The following is a 17,810-nucleotide window of genomic DNA, read 5'->3' on the forward strand; positions in this document are numbered from 1 at the left end:
AACAATACGATTATAAAGCCATCGAATTGGAAATAGTTTAAGATTTGACTGCCTATAATCAAAGAAAATCCAATGATGCGGAAGTTTTTATAATCAGTATGCACTTTTTTTCCTTTCCTTAAACTCAGCGCACTTAGCGATCATTGGATACTCGAACACCGCGCGCTGTCGCCTCAGGACCTCTCGCTACCTGACGTGACCGATACGTAATAGAAGTTGGACTTCATTCTTCTTCGAAACGTACATTCACCCATTAAGTAATTGAGAGAATTAGTATTCTCTCTACAAAATGCCAAATCAGGAAATTTGACTGCCTCCCCTGACCCTCCCCCATTAACTTTTTCTAGCTTCAATCATTTCTTCTACCATCAGCCTATAATAGAATTACAACAAATAAACATGCATTTCTTCTACAAATACGCGGCTTATCCTGGTTTTTTTCTGAATAGTCCTTACGCTTCAAGGAGACTTGTTAGCATTAAGTTGCACGTTCGAAGATAGTTCACGTGAACGATCTCTCGTAATGGAACAACTACTTAAAATGAATAATCAAAAATTGAAAATTTAAGAAGGACAATGTTTCCTTGAAGATGCCGTTCTTTCCGATTAAATGAGGAAGAATTTGTAAAATATCAAGCTTAAAAAATATTAATAAAAATAAAATTACTAAAAATACTAACACTATTTGAATCTCCATAAAGAAATTATTTTTTCAATACATTATATATTTATTATAAAACTTTACTATAAAAAACATTTATATCTTATTTAACAATTATCTCAATAAGATGTTTAATTGATTTATGTTAAATTATACTGTACAATTCCTCTACTCCTATAGGGTATACATTTATTTTATAACAAATAAGTTTAATTTTTTACATAAAATTATAAACATAAAGCTACGAAGTTAACTACTTAAAGTTTAAAAAGGTTAAATTTTATTTCTTACGTGAATATAATCATGAAGAACACAACTGAAAAATACAACTTAGAAATAATAAAAATTTTCTACAAAGAAAATATTATCGTCTTCGAAAAAATATAAAGTATAAATAAAAAGCACGAATAAAGAATAAATAAAAATATAATTTGGACAGTGATAGAGAAGGATATTTCTATAACTTAATATTGTGTCATATACCATTTTGTAGTGGAAGTATACGTATACTCAAAAATGAATCCGCAGAACAATGTTTGCTGCGATGGTAACACGAGTTGAAATATGTATTGAGAAACGTAACCGTCGATCAATTTGTCTATGCACAGCAAATTATTGAAGCAGCACTCGCCCAGATAGTTACTTTGAATGCAATACGCGAAGAAGGAGTAATTGTGGAAGACTGTTACATTCAATAACGTTAACTGATAAACGACATAATGGTAATCGTAAAGAAATTTATATGGTGACTTCAAAGAGGTTAGCTGGAAGAGAGGAGAATCGCTAGACTCAGTATTTTTAAAATTGATGACGAATCCATTGGAAGCAGGTTCAAGGATACCAATCGGTACATTCCGATATTCTTAATAGTAGCAACATCTCAGTCAACGGAAGGTAATGGAAGTATTGAGCGAAGATTGTTACCGGTTATCCTAAACTGGACAGCAACCGTACGTGAAGTACAAGGGGCTACGTTGAATACAACTGTAATTAATCTTATCAAAGAGAATTTGCATAGAGGTAAATGTACGACGCTCTTAATTGTGTGAAATGTATAGATGTCCTAGCCATATCTGATTTAGCACTAAACAAAATTGTCAACAAACAGCATAACGAAAGAGCACTCACAGAAATGCAAAGATTAGGAAGACTTCTTTCGCAAGAAACAGCTGAGGTCTGCTTCCTATGACCAATGTGTGAAGACATAGCGCAATTATATTTGAAACGAGAAATTACTAACAAAAGAAACAGACGAAGTATTCTACCACTTACACAGACAATTTTGTAAAGAAAGTGCCCAATCCCACCGCTTCCACCAACTACTTTGTAAAGAAAAAATCAGACACGGTGAAATGACCTTGTTATTGATATATTAATTGACCAATGGGAGAATATACCCTACACGATGTAAAAAGAATTATCTCGATATCAGTACAACTTGTAAAACAGTCACTGAACACACGTAAATGAAATTGGTGAGCAACAAATTCTTTGTAATAGCAATAGTTAACAATGAATAAATTTGAAAAATTGTAGGAACGGAACCACTCGTTAAACTATCCCTAAAGATGGAAAAGGTCTCATTCCGATAGCTTAATCCAATTCAGATTAATATGAATTATGAACATACATAAAAATTGAATTTTTGCAAAAGAAAGGTTTACGATGAACACAGCGAAAAAATTATTTAACAGGACCAGAGGGAGAACATATCTTACAAAATACAAAAGGAATCATCCCGATTGATCAAGCCGTTACACAAAAATTGGCAAACATACGTTAGAAAAAGAAATATGTGTATATGTGTACATATATACTATATTCATCGAACTGGGATACCTTCCCTCTTTTTCGAAGTCGCTAGAAAAATAGAATATCCAAAGCACTATCTATATCGTTAATGCAAACGATAGAGATATTATAACGATCAGTATCAAAGTGAGCCAATACAAGTTCGTTTGAAGAGTACACTATTCAAAATATCGAGAGAACTTGAAAACGGTATTGGTGTCTGTCCTTTTACGGTTTATGTTTTCCTGAACTTCCACTACCGAGTTTGAATTGATTTTAAACTAAAGTTACAGCTTGCAGTATCGTGATTTGTCGTCGTATTTGATTGCTTGATATATTAATAATTTCTTTAAACTCGTCGTTTTTAGAGTAATGGAGGCATCGTAAATACAAGTGAAAATACATTAATGAACTAAATGAATACCATGCATCTGTATTATTTGAAATTTATTAAATGGCGAATGATATATAAAAATAATAGATAGTAACGGAAAAGGTCGAGGAACTTCAATAGGCCAAGTGACCCATCAATATATCCTCGTTCGTTCAGTCAAATAATTACGCGGAAGAAGCAGTACGTGAACATGATCGCGAACAGTTACGGAATACGTACGTGGTGGGAGTATGAAAAGACGACAAAGGGATTCTTACGGGAGAAAGACCATTAATCATCAATTATTAATTGAGAGTCTAGTTGCGAGGAATTAGTTAATTACGAAGGTTTTAAGATAAAAATTATCTACACCGTCGTTTTAGAGCTTATTTTAAGCAATTTTCAGAAGAGACATAACATCATATTGCGCTCTACAATCGCCCAACTTTGTCCATCTGCTAAAGAGTTTTCGTATTCCCTCATTAAAAAATATTCACATTTTCGACCGTTTGCGGAGAGACGCGTTCGCGGTAGATCGCGCCAACAAGAGTCGTAAATTCCCGTTATGATTTGGTAATCGACGCCACGACTCAGTCGATCCTCTATTTCGATTAAGACAAGAGGGGTGGTTAATTGATTATAACACTGAATTAACAATACACCTTTTATTCGAACAATTTCTTCTCATAGAATACAAGTTTTAGAGATAATAGTTAAGATGTCGACTAATAGACAATAAGTTAAGGTATTGACTGAACAGAGTACGCAACATAAGTTAAGACGGTGATTGACCAAAAAATGTAAAGTAACTAAACTTCTGTGACGATGATGCCGTCGAGAAAAACTAGTGATGGGTGTGTCTAAAGGCACGGAATAGGCAGATTCATTAATAACAATTTTCGTTAGAAAAGTGAGAATAACGATCATCGCTGCTAATTGACTAAGCAAAAAGGTTGGTGGGTAAGGAAGGTGCTAACTGCTCCCGGAAGAAGGTCGCTAGCAGGAGACATCATACGTGAGAAAAACCAGATTTCTTGTACTTTCCCGGAGTGGGAAATAAATCTAAGAAATACTTCATCTAAAAAGATACTTGTTTGGTCTGAAGGACCTTAACTATAAAAATGTTAAGATTTATAGTGGATCCTATGGATTATTGAGGTTGTGCAATAAAGATGTTTAGACATCCAGTAGCCATCTTGCTCAAGGGATAGAGTCCGTTTTGTGTGGAAGGCCACGGGACGTAACACATTTAATGAAAAAATAGCGTGCTATTTACGAAGGAACAAATTGGCTCATGAAACATATCACAATACAGGAATAATGGAAGATCTCTATCTGCAGAAGAGATTCTGTGACGATTTTCAGCAGCTAACAACTCGGTGATCAAGAATTAACAATTCGACCCCACATTAATTAGTGTAAAAAGAATATGTTAATTATTTATTTTACTCGTATTTATCTACTATTGGACTTACATAAAATAATTCATCGAGTGAGAACCAGCCACATGACAGTGTGACGAATAATTATATAATGACGAATATATATATAATAATTGGAAAAGAATGTTTACGACTTTACAGAATTCACTCAAGCACTCCAATTAAATGACTACGCTCTCGACGAAGCTTTTACTGTTGGATGCTACATAAATGGTAACGGGATCGACAGATGGAGCATATATTATTTATTATTAGTATTATTAGTATATTATATTATATTATCCATAATCGATATAATTCCAAGATTTGGGTTTACAGAAATCCACATGCAATGGTTATGATTTAGCCGATATTATTGGTTATATAATTGAGTATATAATGTGATGATTCATAAATGTATGGGCAGAAATTATTAGAAATTAGAATATTTTATTGGTCATATCTTTTTGCCTACATCGACAACAAGTGTAATATATTTGAGATTTTTACGCTCACATCCTCTAAGCGAATTACATGAAATTATACCACAACAGAATTGTCACTTCATTTATTTTATGCATGATGCTACTTCACCTGACCATAGCCGATCGATACGGCAGTTTTTAAATAAAACATTGAAACGAAATGTAAATGAAAATAAAATATTTGACGAGTAATCCAAATTTTGTAAGTTCCGATTTATAAAGTTTCGAAAACAATCATTTCTTACTTTAAAATATTTAAAAATTCAGAATTTCATATAAACTCTTGTATGAACGTGGTTTCAATAAATAATACATATTTCTGAATAACAAATGAACATAAAATATTACAGAATCATCGTCAGAATTACTAGAAATTAGGATATCCAGTGATTTCTATTCTATATGATAAATTTATTGATAGATGGATGTATTTACAGTGGTTTAAACAGGAAACGATTGTTACTTAACTAATTAATTCGTCGTATTTTACCTTCGTAAAATAAAGTTCTATCCTGGAAAGAGAAAAATTAATTATACAGTAAAATAAGCAACAAAATTCTCTACATTTAATCTCATTTTAAAAGATAAATAACTTTCTCTTTTGCTTTCCCTTCACTTTAGGACTGCTTTCAATTATTATAATAAAACTGTACGCTGCCTACCATCCTATTTCAATGATTTTTGGGTACCTTGTAAAAATCGATATTTTTAACAACTTCCTCCTATATAGAGATATTCGCAGAGAGCCACCGATACCGTATTATTACCTATAGTTGTGCGTCTGTAGTAGCATATGCGTTCGTATTTGTTGCTGGCCGTTTATCTTTTATTTATAAACGAGGGTCGGGCAAGCTTAAAGACACCCCGTGTATAACGTGCATAAGCGAGGTTGTAAGAGTCTGTTACAACTTATAATTCAATTAAATTAGAATATCATCAATGTATTGGATTCTGGGTTTGGAATGGTTCTTTCAATCCGATCGCCATGAATTGGCCGGCAACGCTACCGTAAAATAAGAACAATTATTTTTTTCATAAAATAATATCAATTATTCATTCGTCTACCATTTTATAATTAATTTGTTATTATTTTACGCAAATGTCGAGAGCCGCCTTGTGACGTGCAAATGCTGCTTGTAAATTGAAAGACCTGCACGAGACTGTTCACTGAGCGCTCATTAACTAAAACAATACTTCACTCCACGAATGCTTGGAGTTTATAGTTCAAGATCTCGCACTGGATTGTCAACTGATTATTACGACCGATAGACCGATTCTTTCTCCATGAATGTTTGAATATGTTGACGAGTCGGGAAATGCAGATGGGTCTATTCTCTCCGAATGTTGAGAGATTGAAACAGTTCTTTACTCCACGTCTAATAGAGAAAATGTTAACGATTCAAAGGTACGGACGAGACTCAGCTAATTGAATTTTCGAATAGTCTTCGAATGATTGAACGAGACTGATTCTATAATTGGTGTTCATGGTTGAACGTCTCAAATGAGATTATTGGAAGTCATGTTGGAATCGGAAGCGCGTCCGACAAGATTCGAAACGGAAGTCCAGAAGTATGCAGGCGAATTGGTTGTCACCGAACGCAAGATAAATGGTGAACCCGTGCACTCGAACCGCGAGAGGTCCTTGACGGGAAGCGCCTAAGCAATACCTGAAGGAGCGTGAGGCTTCGATGTTAATTACATAAGGATCGCGATAATTGCTTCCGCTGACCCTCCCCCGATCGGACTATTACAAGTTGCTAAATTAGCCTTCGGAAATAATTGCATTTATGACGCACTCGATAATAAAACTACGATCAACATGGAAAAATAAAAATACTGTTGCTAATGTTGAAAGGAATCATATAAAAATAAATCATTATGATTAAAATGATATGATGAAGATAAATAAATAATTGCGCAGATAAAAAATCTAGGATCCGTTATTTTTCAATTTGTTGTTCCATGATAAAAAAAGATTCGCTTAAATATTTATAATGAATGTTAGACTAAATGTTTATACATTTATTTTATCTTTAAATGTGCAAAAATATACGCATATAATTTTCAAAAATTTATAAAATATTTAAAATAATGCTATAATATTTAAAGGTATTTAGCTTCTATTTCCTTAGTTATATTCAGAAAAATTCAAAATTATATAAATATATCTATTTACAATTATACAAGCAGTTATTCATCGGATCGAAGATGCAAATGTATTGTAGAGGAAACATTGTACATTCTTCTTCATTCTACATTCGCACCGTTATAGGAGCACTTCAAATAGTGATGACACAATTAGATCGGTCAACATCTTTTGGTACTTTTCACTTCCCATCTTACGAGTCTGTAGTCGTTAACAATTTCCTGCGTCGATGACTGATAATGACATGCACGTAAGCGCTATGACGAATATCGATTTCCAATCGTAGCACTGATGAGTTCCTCGAGAAAATGTGCAAGCCTGGCCAATTTCCGCGCCAAATTCCGCGCATCATGCACGATTTTCCTGCGATTTCCGTCAATTTACGTTCTCTATGAATGCTACGAGCTCCATAAAGCCAATTAACTTGAAAACAAAACACATATTATGCCCCTCCTATAACAATATCATATCTCGAATAACTTGTTTGATATTTGATATTGTTTTATAAGAGCTGAAGAGTTTTTGTTAAAACATTGTTGTTTGTATTTTTTGTATTTAATATTAGAAATGCAAAAAATCTTCTTTTCATGACGGCAAAGAAATTATTATTTTCTCAATAATTCATTCTAAATACATATTTGTTATATTACATTTTCAAAGTGTTACTTATGAATTAGAAATATAAATGAATTAAAGATAAAAATGGAAAGTAAGTCATGAACATACGAGAATATTTCGAAAGATAGGAGTATATAGCTAACTGCAAACAAATATCAACATACAGTGTTGTATGTTCTCACAGTATTTTTATGTGAGATTTAACCGCGTTTTTCTGGAAAACTTTCTTTTCATTCTCTTCGGTAATATACATTTTAAAAAATAAATTGTATACTATATGCATAATCTCCACTCAGTTAAAACTTTTAAAGGAGTCCTAAATTCTTAAATTTTATGCATGTTCTTTAAAGATTTAACACAAAAAAGTTTTCTACGTGTCCAATTCCTGATCCAAAATTGAGCAAGAAGCATTAAAAAGGGTGTTTTATCGACGTGACCATGTGTCTCTTCAAATTATAAAACTAATAAAAATCCTTGACTGCTACATTTGTATTTTTAAAAGTAAATATTTCATATTTATTGTAGATGTAGGGTAGTCTATTTTTCTCAAAAGCTTGCACAAAACTTTTCATATCATAGTTTTAGTTTAAATGAATGAGATATTAGAATATAAAATTAATTTTTTCTTCCATAACAATAAAATACAATTAAATAACAAAATATATGTATGTATAATGATGGGTAGTAAAAAGTTAATAAACTATTATTAAATAATTATTCGTTTTTGCATGCAAGATAAATGAAAAGTTATTTTAAGCAGAGATACATTTCCAAACAAAGTTCTTTTTTAGTCTTCAGGAACCAAAGAAGTTCTATCTCCCTTCTTGACTTTTCGTTTACTTTATTGATGAAGTTTGCTGCACGTTCATTTTGCTGCGAGAATTACAGAATTGTTAGACTTTAATGAATCGCAAAAAATTAAAAAAAAAAGATATCTAAAATATTTTCATAATTGAAAATTTATAGAGATTCTATTCATGGAATTCATACAACATTCAGTTTATGGACTCTATTTGAAAATATTATTTATGAAGACAACGGGAAAAAGCAATAAATTATATCTTTCGTGTTTTATAGCAGAATACTTTTAAAATTACTGTCAACCAGTTGATAAAACATATTATTAAAATCGTATTTTTCTTTCATCTAATTCAATATTTATTGGCTGTCATAACACTAGCTATATAATTAATTTTTATTTTATAACTCCATGAATATATATATATATTTATCTATTTATACAAAAATGATATCTTCATAAATCCTAAAATTTCTTTTACTGACTATACCTTTGTGGAGACCAATTCAACACCCTTCCTCGCCCCATTCTGGCATTCTGAGACAAATTTAACCAGAACCAGTTTGTGTGAAAGTACATACACAAAATAACGAAATGATGAAATATACATATGTCACACTGCTTTGCTAAGGCTTTTGTGTGTCAAGAACACAGCATGGCTTGTATCGTATGGGTACGAGCAAAACACGCAGTAATCAAAAGCACTTTATAATTAAATTTCAGACGGGAGACGAAGAAAGCGATTCTCACCTTAGGGGTTAGAGGGAGAAGAAAATATGGGTAAAGGAGACAAGAGGGGTATCGCGCAGCGTAGCGATGGTGAGTATTTGTTTAATGTTAATTAAGTGATAACGAGGTGCAATTTTCGTACTTTAATGATTGTGACTGCCATTTCAATATCATATTTTTAATATCTAGTTTTGTACAGAACCTTGATATCTATCACGATTATTTTTCTCGTAATAAATTTTACGAAAACACTTGAAACTATTGAATAAGTACCTTTTCATCGATTTCGATGCCCTTGAAATATATTGTCAAGATTATTATTTTGGATAATTTTTTCCTATATATAGATAATTTTTTGGTCAGTCTTGGTTTTCGAGTTATACACAAAAGAATAATTAACCTTTGCGATCATATTAATTTTATACAAAGGTGATATACTGATGGTAATATTAATTTTCATTGAACGAACAGTAACACGTGGAAGTGGGTATAATGGGAGATTATAAATAATAAACAGAATTAATTATTTTTTAAACTTTAACTATACGTAACATTATAGTATAGTTTTATTTTATATAGAAATTATATTTTATACTGTTCCATCTTATATCTTTCATAATTTTGTCCAATGTGAAGTCATGATTTCTGAGAACATGTATTGCAAAAGTAATGAGGTTGGTGTCTTCCTCCCTTAATTTTTCGGTTGTATCAACAATCTTTGCTCTTAATATCTTTATAGTGGCGTAATATACAGTTTGCCATTAATCCTTCCCTCTTTATTTGAAAACGATTGTCTTCCTGGTTTTCATTATTTTCTTCTATCTCACAGTTACTCTATAATTCTAATTGCGTCACTCATCTCTATACGAACTGTGCCACTCTCAGAGTATTACCAAAAAGTATTTTTAAAACAAATCAAAATAAAATTCATTCACGTTTTCCGCAAATTTTCTTTTTGTCATTTCAGAGTATTGTTTACCAGATATTCTAAAAGACGAAAATTTTTAATTACGTTTAATGAAACTTATATAGTCTTATTAAGAATCCATGTATCTCTGAAACGGTCGACTTGCTGTAATATGCAATCAAAATAATTGTTTGCTTTAGTGACTGAGAGCAAACATATGACAGCAAAGGATTAAACTATTATTGTCTTTATCCTAATCTAAACTAAATTGAACTCATTTATATAAATTTCATTATTCTTTATTAATAGCATATTTTGGTACATTTCTTTTATCTCTTGGATGGTCTTGGGTAATCATTCATGATTAATACAATCTGTTCGAACAACCACTGCGTATTGGAAGCTAGAATTACCGTGTTTTACTTTTGTGCTAAGCTATGGAGTCTAAAATATGACAGAGTAGCGACTAACTATGTGAAATGGTCGACTACTACCATTAATGACATCAACTATGAAAGAAGAATAACTATGAGACTTATTCCTAAAGGCAACCAATCCTCAGTTACCTTTTTCAGTGCGTCCGTAACGCAATATGTCCTTAGCGCGGGGGTGTAAAAGTTGGTCACTGGTGAATGGAGACTTGACGATAGTGTGATAGATGCCATCAGATCAAACAATCGGCACTTTGAAGTACCGAGATCTTTTGAGGTATGATTTTATAATATTTGATAAACTTAAACGGAATAATAACTGATCTCTAATAAATAGAATTTCACTAAAAGTACTAAATCACGAATGAACTAAAGATCTACGATGTTTGGCCGCATCATAAAGTCACCCCATTGCATTTACTAGTAATATTTCGCTATAATTATTAGAATAATTTTGATAATTTACACGAACTGTAGTTCTATTTTAAGTAGAAATGAGAAACACAGATATACAGAGATAAACTTTCATAAATTAATACATTGTATGAAAATACAGAATGACCTTCACAAATTAATATATACATTTTATCCTTATTTAGAATATATCTACGATTGAACTCAGTTTCCAGAATCAGCCTCTTTAATATACTTAAAATATTAACTAATTCTAATCAATATTCGAAAAGATATTAATGCGCTTTTTTGTTATTGTTAAATGTTTCTATAATAACGTGTATTAAAACTTTCGAGTAAAATAGTAATAATCAATAATAGTCGAAAGTGCATCATTAATGAAATATATGCACGAATATAAATAATTACATGAAATAGAGCGAAAAGTTATATGAATACGAAATACGTTTGACAGTGAATTATATCATTAACTTAAGATTGTACTTACTGCGCGAAAATGAATCGACACCGAAATGCTTGAGACTGCTTTTATTAGTTCTCTTACATAAATAATAGACACATTGTTATACTAAAACATATAGTTTGACTTCTGTGTAATAATCTTTTGCATCCTTTATAATAATTTAACTAGTACAAAATTTGATAGTATATTTTCAATGAAGGTGATACTTTAATTTCATAGTAGAATAGTATTTAAGTGATATTTATATAGTAGAATAGTATTTAAGTGATTATAAATTGTAAATAATTATTTTTGCATACATTCTTTTAATAGATAGATATAACAATAAAGTTCGTACAAAATATACACTAAGTAACATACATTAGAAATGTATGTGAAATACACAAAATGAGGACAGATATTTCTAATATTGTACGTTATTTAATATAAGCCTTTTATGAATTATTCAAATGAATTAAACTTTACGATTTGTATACTTCAAAGTTATTCAAACTTTAAAATATTTTTCGATTTCTATTTCTATTGTAAGAGAACTATATGTAAGAACATTAATCTCGAGAATTAATATTCTTTGGAATTTTAAATTACTTAAGATTTAAAACAAAATGATTCTTTGTGATAGAACTAGCCAATCTTAAATTTTTCAGTGACAGTGCACTGCCAGTAAGTAATCCATTTATTAAATTTAAATTTTACTGTATAAAGATGTCGAAAGAAACACTATTTATTATACTTTATCTTTTTGCAAACATTGCTGGTGTTTGCAAAATTTTGTTTCCAAATGAGATTTTTTCCTGCTAGTTACGAGCAGTTTTCGAAGAATATATGTAACACAACACACACTGCATATTTAATAACTTTTTTTTATACGTGGGGAAATCCTCATGGACCCGTCCCCCGCTCTTCTGAGAAGCGGCGGTGTAGTGTTGAACTTTACTGACTAAAACCCCACGGAGGACCGCCTGACGCTCAGCTGGGATGCCCCTGGGATGCCCCTGGGATGCCCCTGGGATGTCCCGGGACTTCTTTCGAATTGGTGTCACAGCATTCCTGCGTCTTCTCTTGTCTGAGTAAGTCGTTCCTTGGTTAGTTCTGGCATTGGGAGGGACCATCTCTCTCAACGCCATCCCCTGAGCCGTCGTGCGAGTCTGAGGAGATCCAGATCCTCCTTGGCGTATCGGCCTCTATGACCACCTAGGACGATGTAGGGCCGTCCTTCGGCGCGGAACCCTACAAGGGTGAGATGTTCTCATGCTCTGTTCGTTCCTTTACGAGTATTACGCCTTCGCAATATGAGCGGACTGCGAGAAACTCTTGTTGCCCCCCAGCATCGCTTTCACAATTGACGAGGGGTCTAACCTCTCGCCAATCGCTAGCCATAGAATACGACGTCTCCTACGCCGGAAAAAAATTCCGCATGTGCTGGGCCGTGTCCTCACACTCACCGCAGTGATGACAGGTGTTCGTCACCTCTCTTCCGATTTTCTGCAGGTATTTTCCGAGTACTCCATGTCTTGCGAGCATCTGCATCATCCAGAAGGACAGCGGAAGCCCTCCGCGGTCTTTCCAAGACTCCCAGTTTGGCAGGACCGATCTAACAACCCGGTGGCCACGGACCTGGTTTTCGGCGAGTAGGTCGGAGCACCACCGCTCCCACATCTCTCGTCTAGATTCCCCCCGAACGTCTCAGCTGCTTGCTCAGCGGGGGGATAGTCTCCGCCTGAGATTAGGCTCCTCTGGTTGCACATTTAATAACTGCACATTTTTCGTTATTAATGTCATTTCTTCTACAATTACAATTTCTATGATGCGCATTTGAAATCACCTATTAACACGTTGACTGCCACGCGTGTTGTCAAAGAAATCTCCGTCAGGCCACGCGTGCAGCAGTACCAAACGTTCTCTGCTAGGTACTCCCATCGATATTTTAGTAATGCGAGTCGCTCATGTGGTGGTCTCAAGAATGATCTTTCGTTTCGTTTGTTCGCAACATTAAAACCACTAGCTATTGTTGAATATAATGAAGGAAAGTGTGGTATAGATTATTCCAACCAAATGGTTTTTTATGCCACCACAATTAGAAATTGAATCAAATGGTACAGAAAACTTGGCATTCAACTTCTTCTGGGAATTTCTGTTATAAACTCTTTGACGGTTTACAAAATTGCAACAAGGAAGAATATAAATATTAGAATATTTAGACAATTATTAGTTGCAAAATTATTAGGGTGTCTGAAAATACAAAAAATCCTTGTCTTCGACGCAGTTAGCATAATATCGCCGTTCGGAATAATGATGCTGGAAGAAGCATTAGATGCGCATGAAAACTATGTTATGCAAATAAAATACGTCGAATGGACCGAACAAAGGCACAAAAGAATTTGAAGAAAACGACAATTCACTGTCCAAATTGTCACGATCAACCTCAATTGATCAAACTCAGATGCATAGAATGCTTTAAAGTTTTACATTCTAAATAATTTTTTAATAAACCATTTTCGTATTACTTTTATAACAATTCAACAGTTTTATTATCTTTTTAAATACCTACGACGATCCTTCGCAAGTAGTCAAATAAGCGACACCAGAATATGGGTTACGCGACCTGACTAGAAAAAGAAACTTTGCTGACACCCTTTGTTATATAACGTTTATTGACCAGTAGGTGGATATTACATTGGTATGTTGTTTACAATAAACAATGAACTTCGGTTGTGGGGTGGTTTAGGCAAAAGTATCGATACGTGACGGTACGACATAGCCATACAAAATTTTGTGTATCGAAATTACATTTTTTAGCTTACTATTTTTAAATTAGATTTAAGTCACTGTAGAGCGGAGCTTATATACGATATTGTTTTTTTTCTTCCTATCTCTGTCCTGAAAATCTGGTCACAAAAACAGGACAGTTCTCTTTGCTGACACCCGAATACGGGTGTCGTGGCATTCAACGTATTAAAATTGTATAATTCTTTTTACCAATGTTATCGATCATTTCATCTCCTTATGTGTAATTTATAAAAGTGTTATTTATAGTGCTCTGTAGCATATAATAAAATCAATTATATATTTTCGTATTTTTACGTAATTTGAGGTTCTTATTTTCAAAAACTAGAGTAGCGGCTTCTAACTTCATCTATTCATTTTCTAGAAACTATAACCTGACAATTTAAGAAAAGAATGAATGTACAATTCACTTTAACTGTGTTTTATAACTGAAGAAGTGCAATGTATTACAAAATAATTTCTTAATAAATCATATGATATACTATACAATTTTATTTTTTAATTATTATATAAAACTAAAAACTAATTTTATAATTATATTATATAATTATATAATTCTTCTATAAATTATTTAAAAAAATTGCATTTTTAGTTAAATATGGAACAGTTTAAATTAAATAGGATTATTCAATGGTAGACAAGTGTAGAAACAAATTCAATACGATGATAGAGGACAAAGCATTCGTTATTCATCGTATGTGCATTATAAATTGCACAATATGAGCTAGCAACAGATTTCAGTTCTAAAGAGAAGTAACTAGTAGTAAATAGAAGAGAAATCAGTACCACAGTTTGGAATCATTGCAAAAGTTTTGCTTTCGACATGTCAGAAACATTTGTTGTAGTTCCAATTCGATGTTATCTCTGCTAATGAATGCAAAGCGAGTTCGTGTAAGTATATAGGATCTACAAATGTACATGTTTGTACTTGTACGTATTTATTTATACATTCTCATCGCGATTTGTCTTCCATAGAACATTGGTGACCCATTTGAATTTCAAGCTGAAAAATGATTTATTTCTTACGTGTATTAGGTGACAGTTTCAAAAGATCGCTTTAGAGGGACGCCGTTTACGTGAAAAATGTACATGATTGGAAAATTGTACAGCATACATTTTACATTTTTACTATTTTATGAAAGTTGGTTTAGCTGAATTATTTCTGAAAACTTTATCGGGATAGAGATGTTTAATTGCAAACAAAACTAAATTTTTAGGAACTTCTAGAAACCAGAAATTGAATGTCTTATTTTTGTTTATATTCACGCAGCATCGAGTAATTTCCCATTATACAAGTATATATGTATTAAATTGCTTCTATTTTAATGTAAGTTGTTACTTAAACGATTATGCTCTAATAGAATTGCTACTAACTTTACAAATGTTATAATTATATATTATATATTGTACACGTGCGTGTGCATGTGTGTCTACTTGTATACACATATACTTGTTACCCACTGAATTAACCTTGGGTAACTGATCCTTGAGAGGGAGTTGTGGTTGAATGCGCGATGAACAATCAGCAACACCAAAGATTGTACTTACTCGAAGGATGAGAAAGTTTTCGAATTGTCTCCGACTTGTGAGACGAGATTTATGAATAATTGCTACAAAGGAATATACGATACGATACGATTGCTGCGACGCGATGTACAAATGATTATTACGAACGGTTAACAATACACTACTCCGCAAACGCGCTTCAATGCTGCTTGCAATTGAAAGACCCGCACGAGATTATTCACTAATTGTTCACTGGCTAAAAGGATATTTCACGAATGCTTGGAGATACTGCTTATAGTTGGAGATATAACACAGGATTGTTAATTGGTGTAAAGCCTCGTTCTCTAAAATAGCCTCTTGATTGTTAAAGTGAACGTTATAAATGACCCATAAAAATTCTCATATTTTTTATTTTTTTATTTTATTCGGGGGAACATATTGTCATTAACAATATTGTATTATATACAGTAGTTACGGAAAACATTTCGTACATATCCTTATTTTTTTAACGAAATGTTCTTTTAGCAACACCTCAATCTTACATCTCAATCTCACAGTATCAATTTTTTGTAGTCATGAAAATATTACTAAATGACACAAAATTTAATATACTTGAAAGTAATTAATATATATAAATTATATATATTATATATTATAATATATATAACAGTATATAAATTCTATAATAAATACAGTGATGCAGAAATGCTTTCTGTAGCCTGTGCATTATTACTATTATATATTGTTATTAATTAGTAGTGAACGTGGTAGTTCTTAGTTGTATTGTTATTACTAACTCGAAATTTGTATTCAGAACAAGGTAGAAAAACTTTTCTTACAGTATTTTTTTAATCAATGTTCGGATAATCCAGCTATTTACTTATACAAATTGTTTAATTAACATATTCTCCAATGCTTGGTAGAATTTAGTAGAAAAACGTTCTATCATTTCAATATTCGAAGATCAAATTGATCGAGAAGTTATTTTTTAAACTACACAAATAATTGGCTTTAACATGAAATTATACCCTGATTTCAAATAACTTTTCTAAAATCGTTCAAAATTATACTTAGTACAATGTAATGGAAAAGATAAAATAAGAAAATTAAATTATTTCAGTATTCTTGCTATATAGAACAGAACGCTGGAGGTACATCAGTTGACCAATAACAGTGAATATTTTGAATCTCCACACGAAAGATAAAGTGAGCTTTATTAAAGTTTTAAAATATAAGATAGACTGAATTGATTAAGTAAGTTAAGTAGGTTGAGAATATAAGAAGACATAAGTACATATTTTCACATACATATTATGATTTTAAGTGTTTGAATTTAAGAAAACCTGTTAATTTCGGTTTCTGATAATCTGAACTCTGTATACACTATTAGCTATTATATAAATTTGAGATCATATATGTTTCAAGTATATATTTCATGAATCTTAAGGATTGAACCAAAAAAAACAGCCATTGTCAGAATTTTGTTCCCTTACATAAAAAATCGTCTCCTTTCTGAATGTAACACGATTTTGGAATCACTTCACATACCTATGTACATATGTATATAAATACGCACAGTGGCTCACAAAGTATTTGAACATTTTACATAAAAAAATTTTGTATCCGTATAAATTTTGAAACCAGTCTGAAAATGTATACAGAAATTACAACATATTTGCTGCAGACATATATTTAGTAAAAAATTAGTGGACAACATGAGTAGCCATTTAAAGCATATTATAGGTAATATATAATGTGTGTATATATATATATATATATATAATTGTATATAAATAATATGTATATATATATATATATATATACAATTTCATAACTTCAACTTATGCTAAATTACGTACCGTATAACGAAAAGAGTACAATTCGATGTTATTAATTTTTACGAATGGGCGCGTAAAATATATGCGAAGTTAAAAAAAACAGTTAAAAAAAAATGAAATCACATTTCTTTATGAATTTCTGTATTTCTTTAAAGAAATGTGATTTTTTTTTTTAAAGTTAGTTGACCTTCGCATATATTTTATGCGGCCATTCGTAAAAACTAATGACATCGAATTTTACTCTTTTCGTTATACAGTACGTAATTTAGCGTAAGTTGAAGTTATGAAGTTAAATGCTTCATTCTATTTAGGATCACCTATCTCACGCGCTAAGGTATACTTTCCTGTTTCCTCATTAATATTACGTTATTTACGTTTTATCTGAATGCGAAATGTAAATAAATATATTATAAGTAATGTCAATAATTATATAACTAGTTA

The 17,810-nt window shown here is 31.9% G+C and overlaps 1 protein-coding gene across 3 annotated transcripts in view; it reads left to right on the plus strand.

Annotated features, from left to right (window-relative positions):
• Positions 1-17,810, plus strand: part of LOC100643711 — a 334,572-nt gene that overhangs the window by 32,027 nt on the left and 284,735 nt on the right. For all 3 annotated transcript variants that reach the window (XM_020866669.2, XM_048407187.1, XM_003400622.4), the window contains exon 2: positions 9,018-9,113. In XM_020866669.2, coding sequence (XP_020722328.1) covers positions 9,071-9,113 — 43 coding nt within the window. In that variant the 5' untranslated portion in view covers positions 9,018-9,070. The remainder of the gene's footprint in view (positions 1-9,017; positions 9,114-17,810) is intronic.

This window comes from Bombus terrestris, chromosome 7 (assembly GCF_910591885.1).
Source record: "Bombus terrestris chromosome 7, iyBomTerr1.2, whole genome shotgun sequence".
Taxonomy (NCBI): domain Eukaryota; kingdom Metazoa; phylum Arthropoda; class Insecta; order Hymenoptera; family Apidae; genus Bombus; species Bombus terrestris.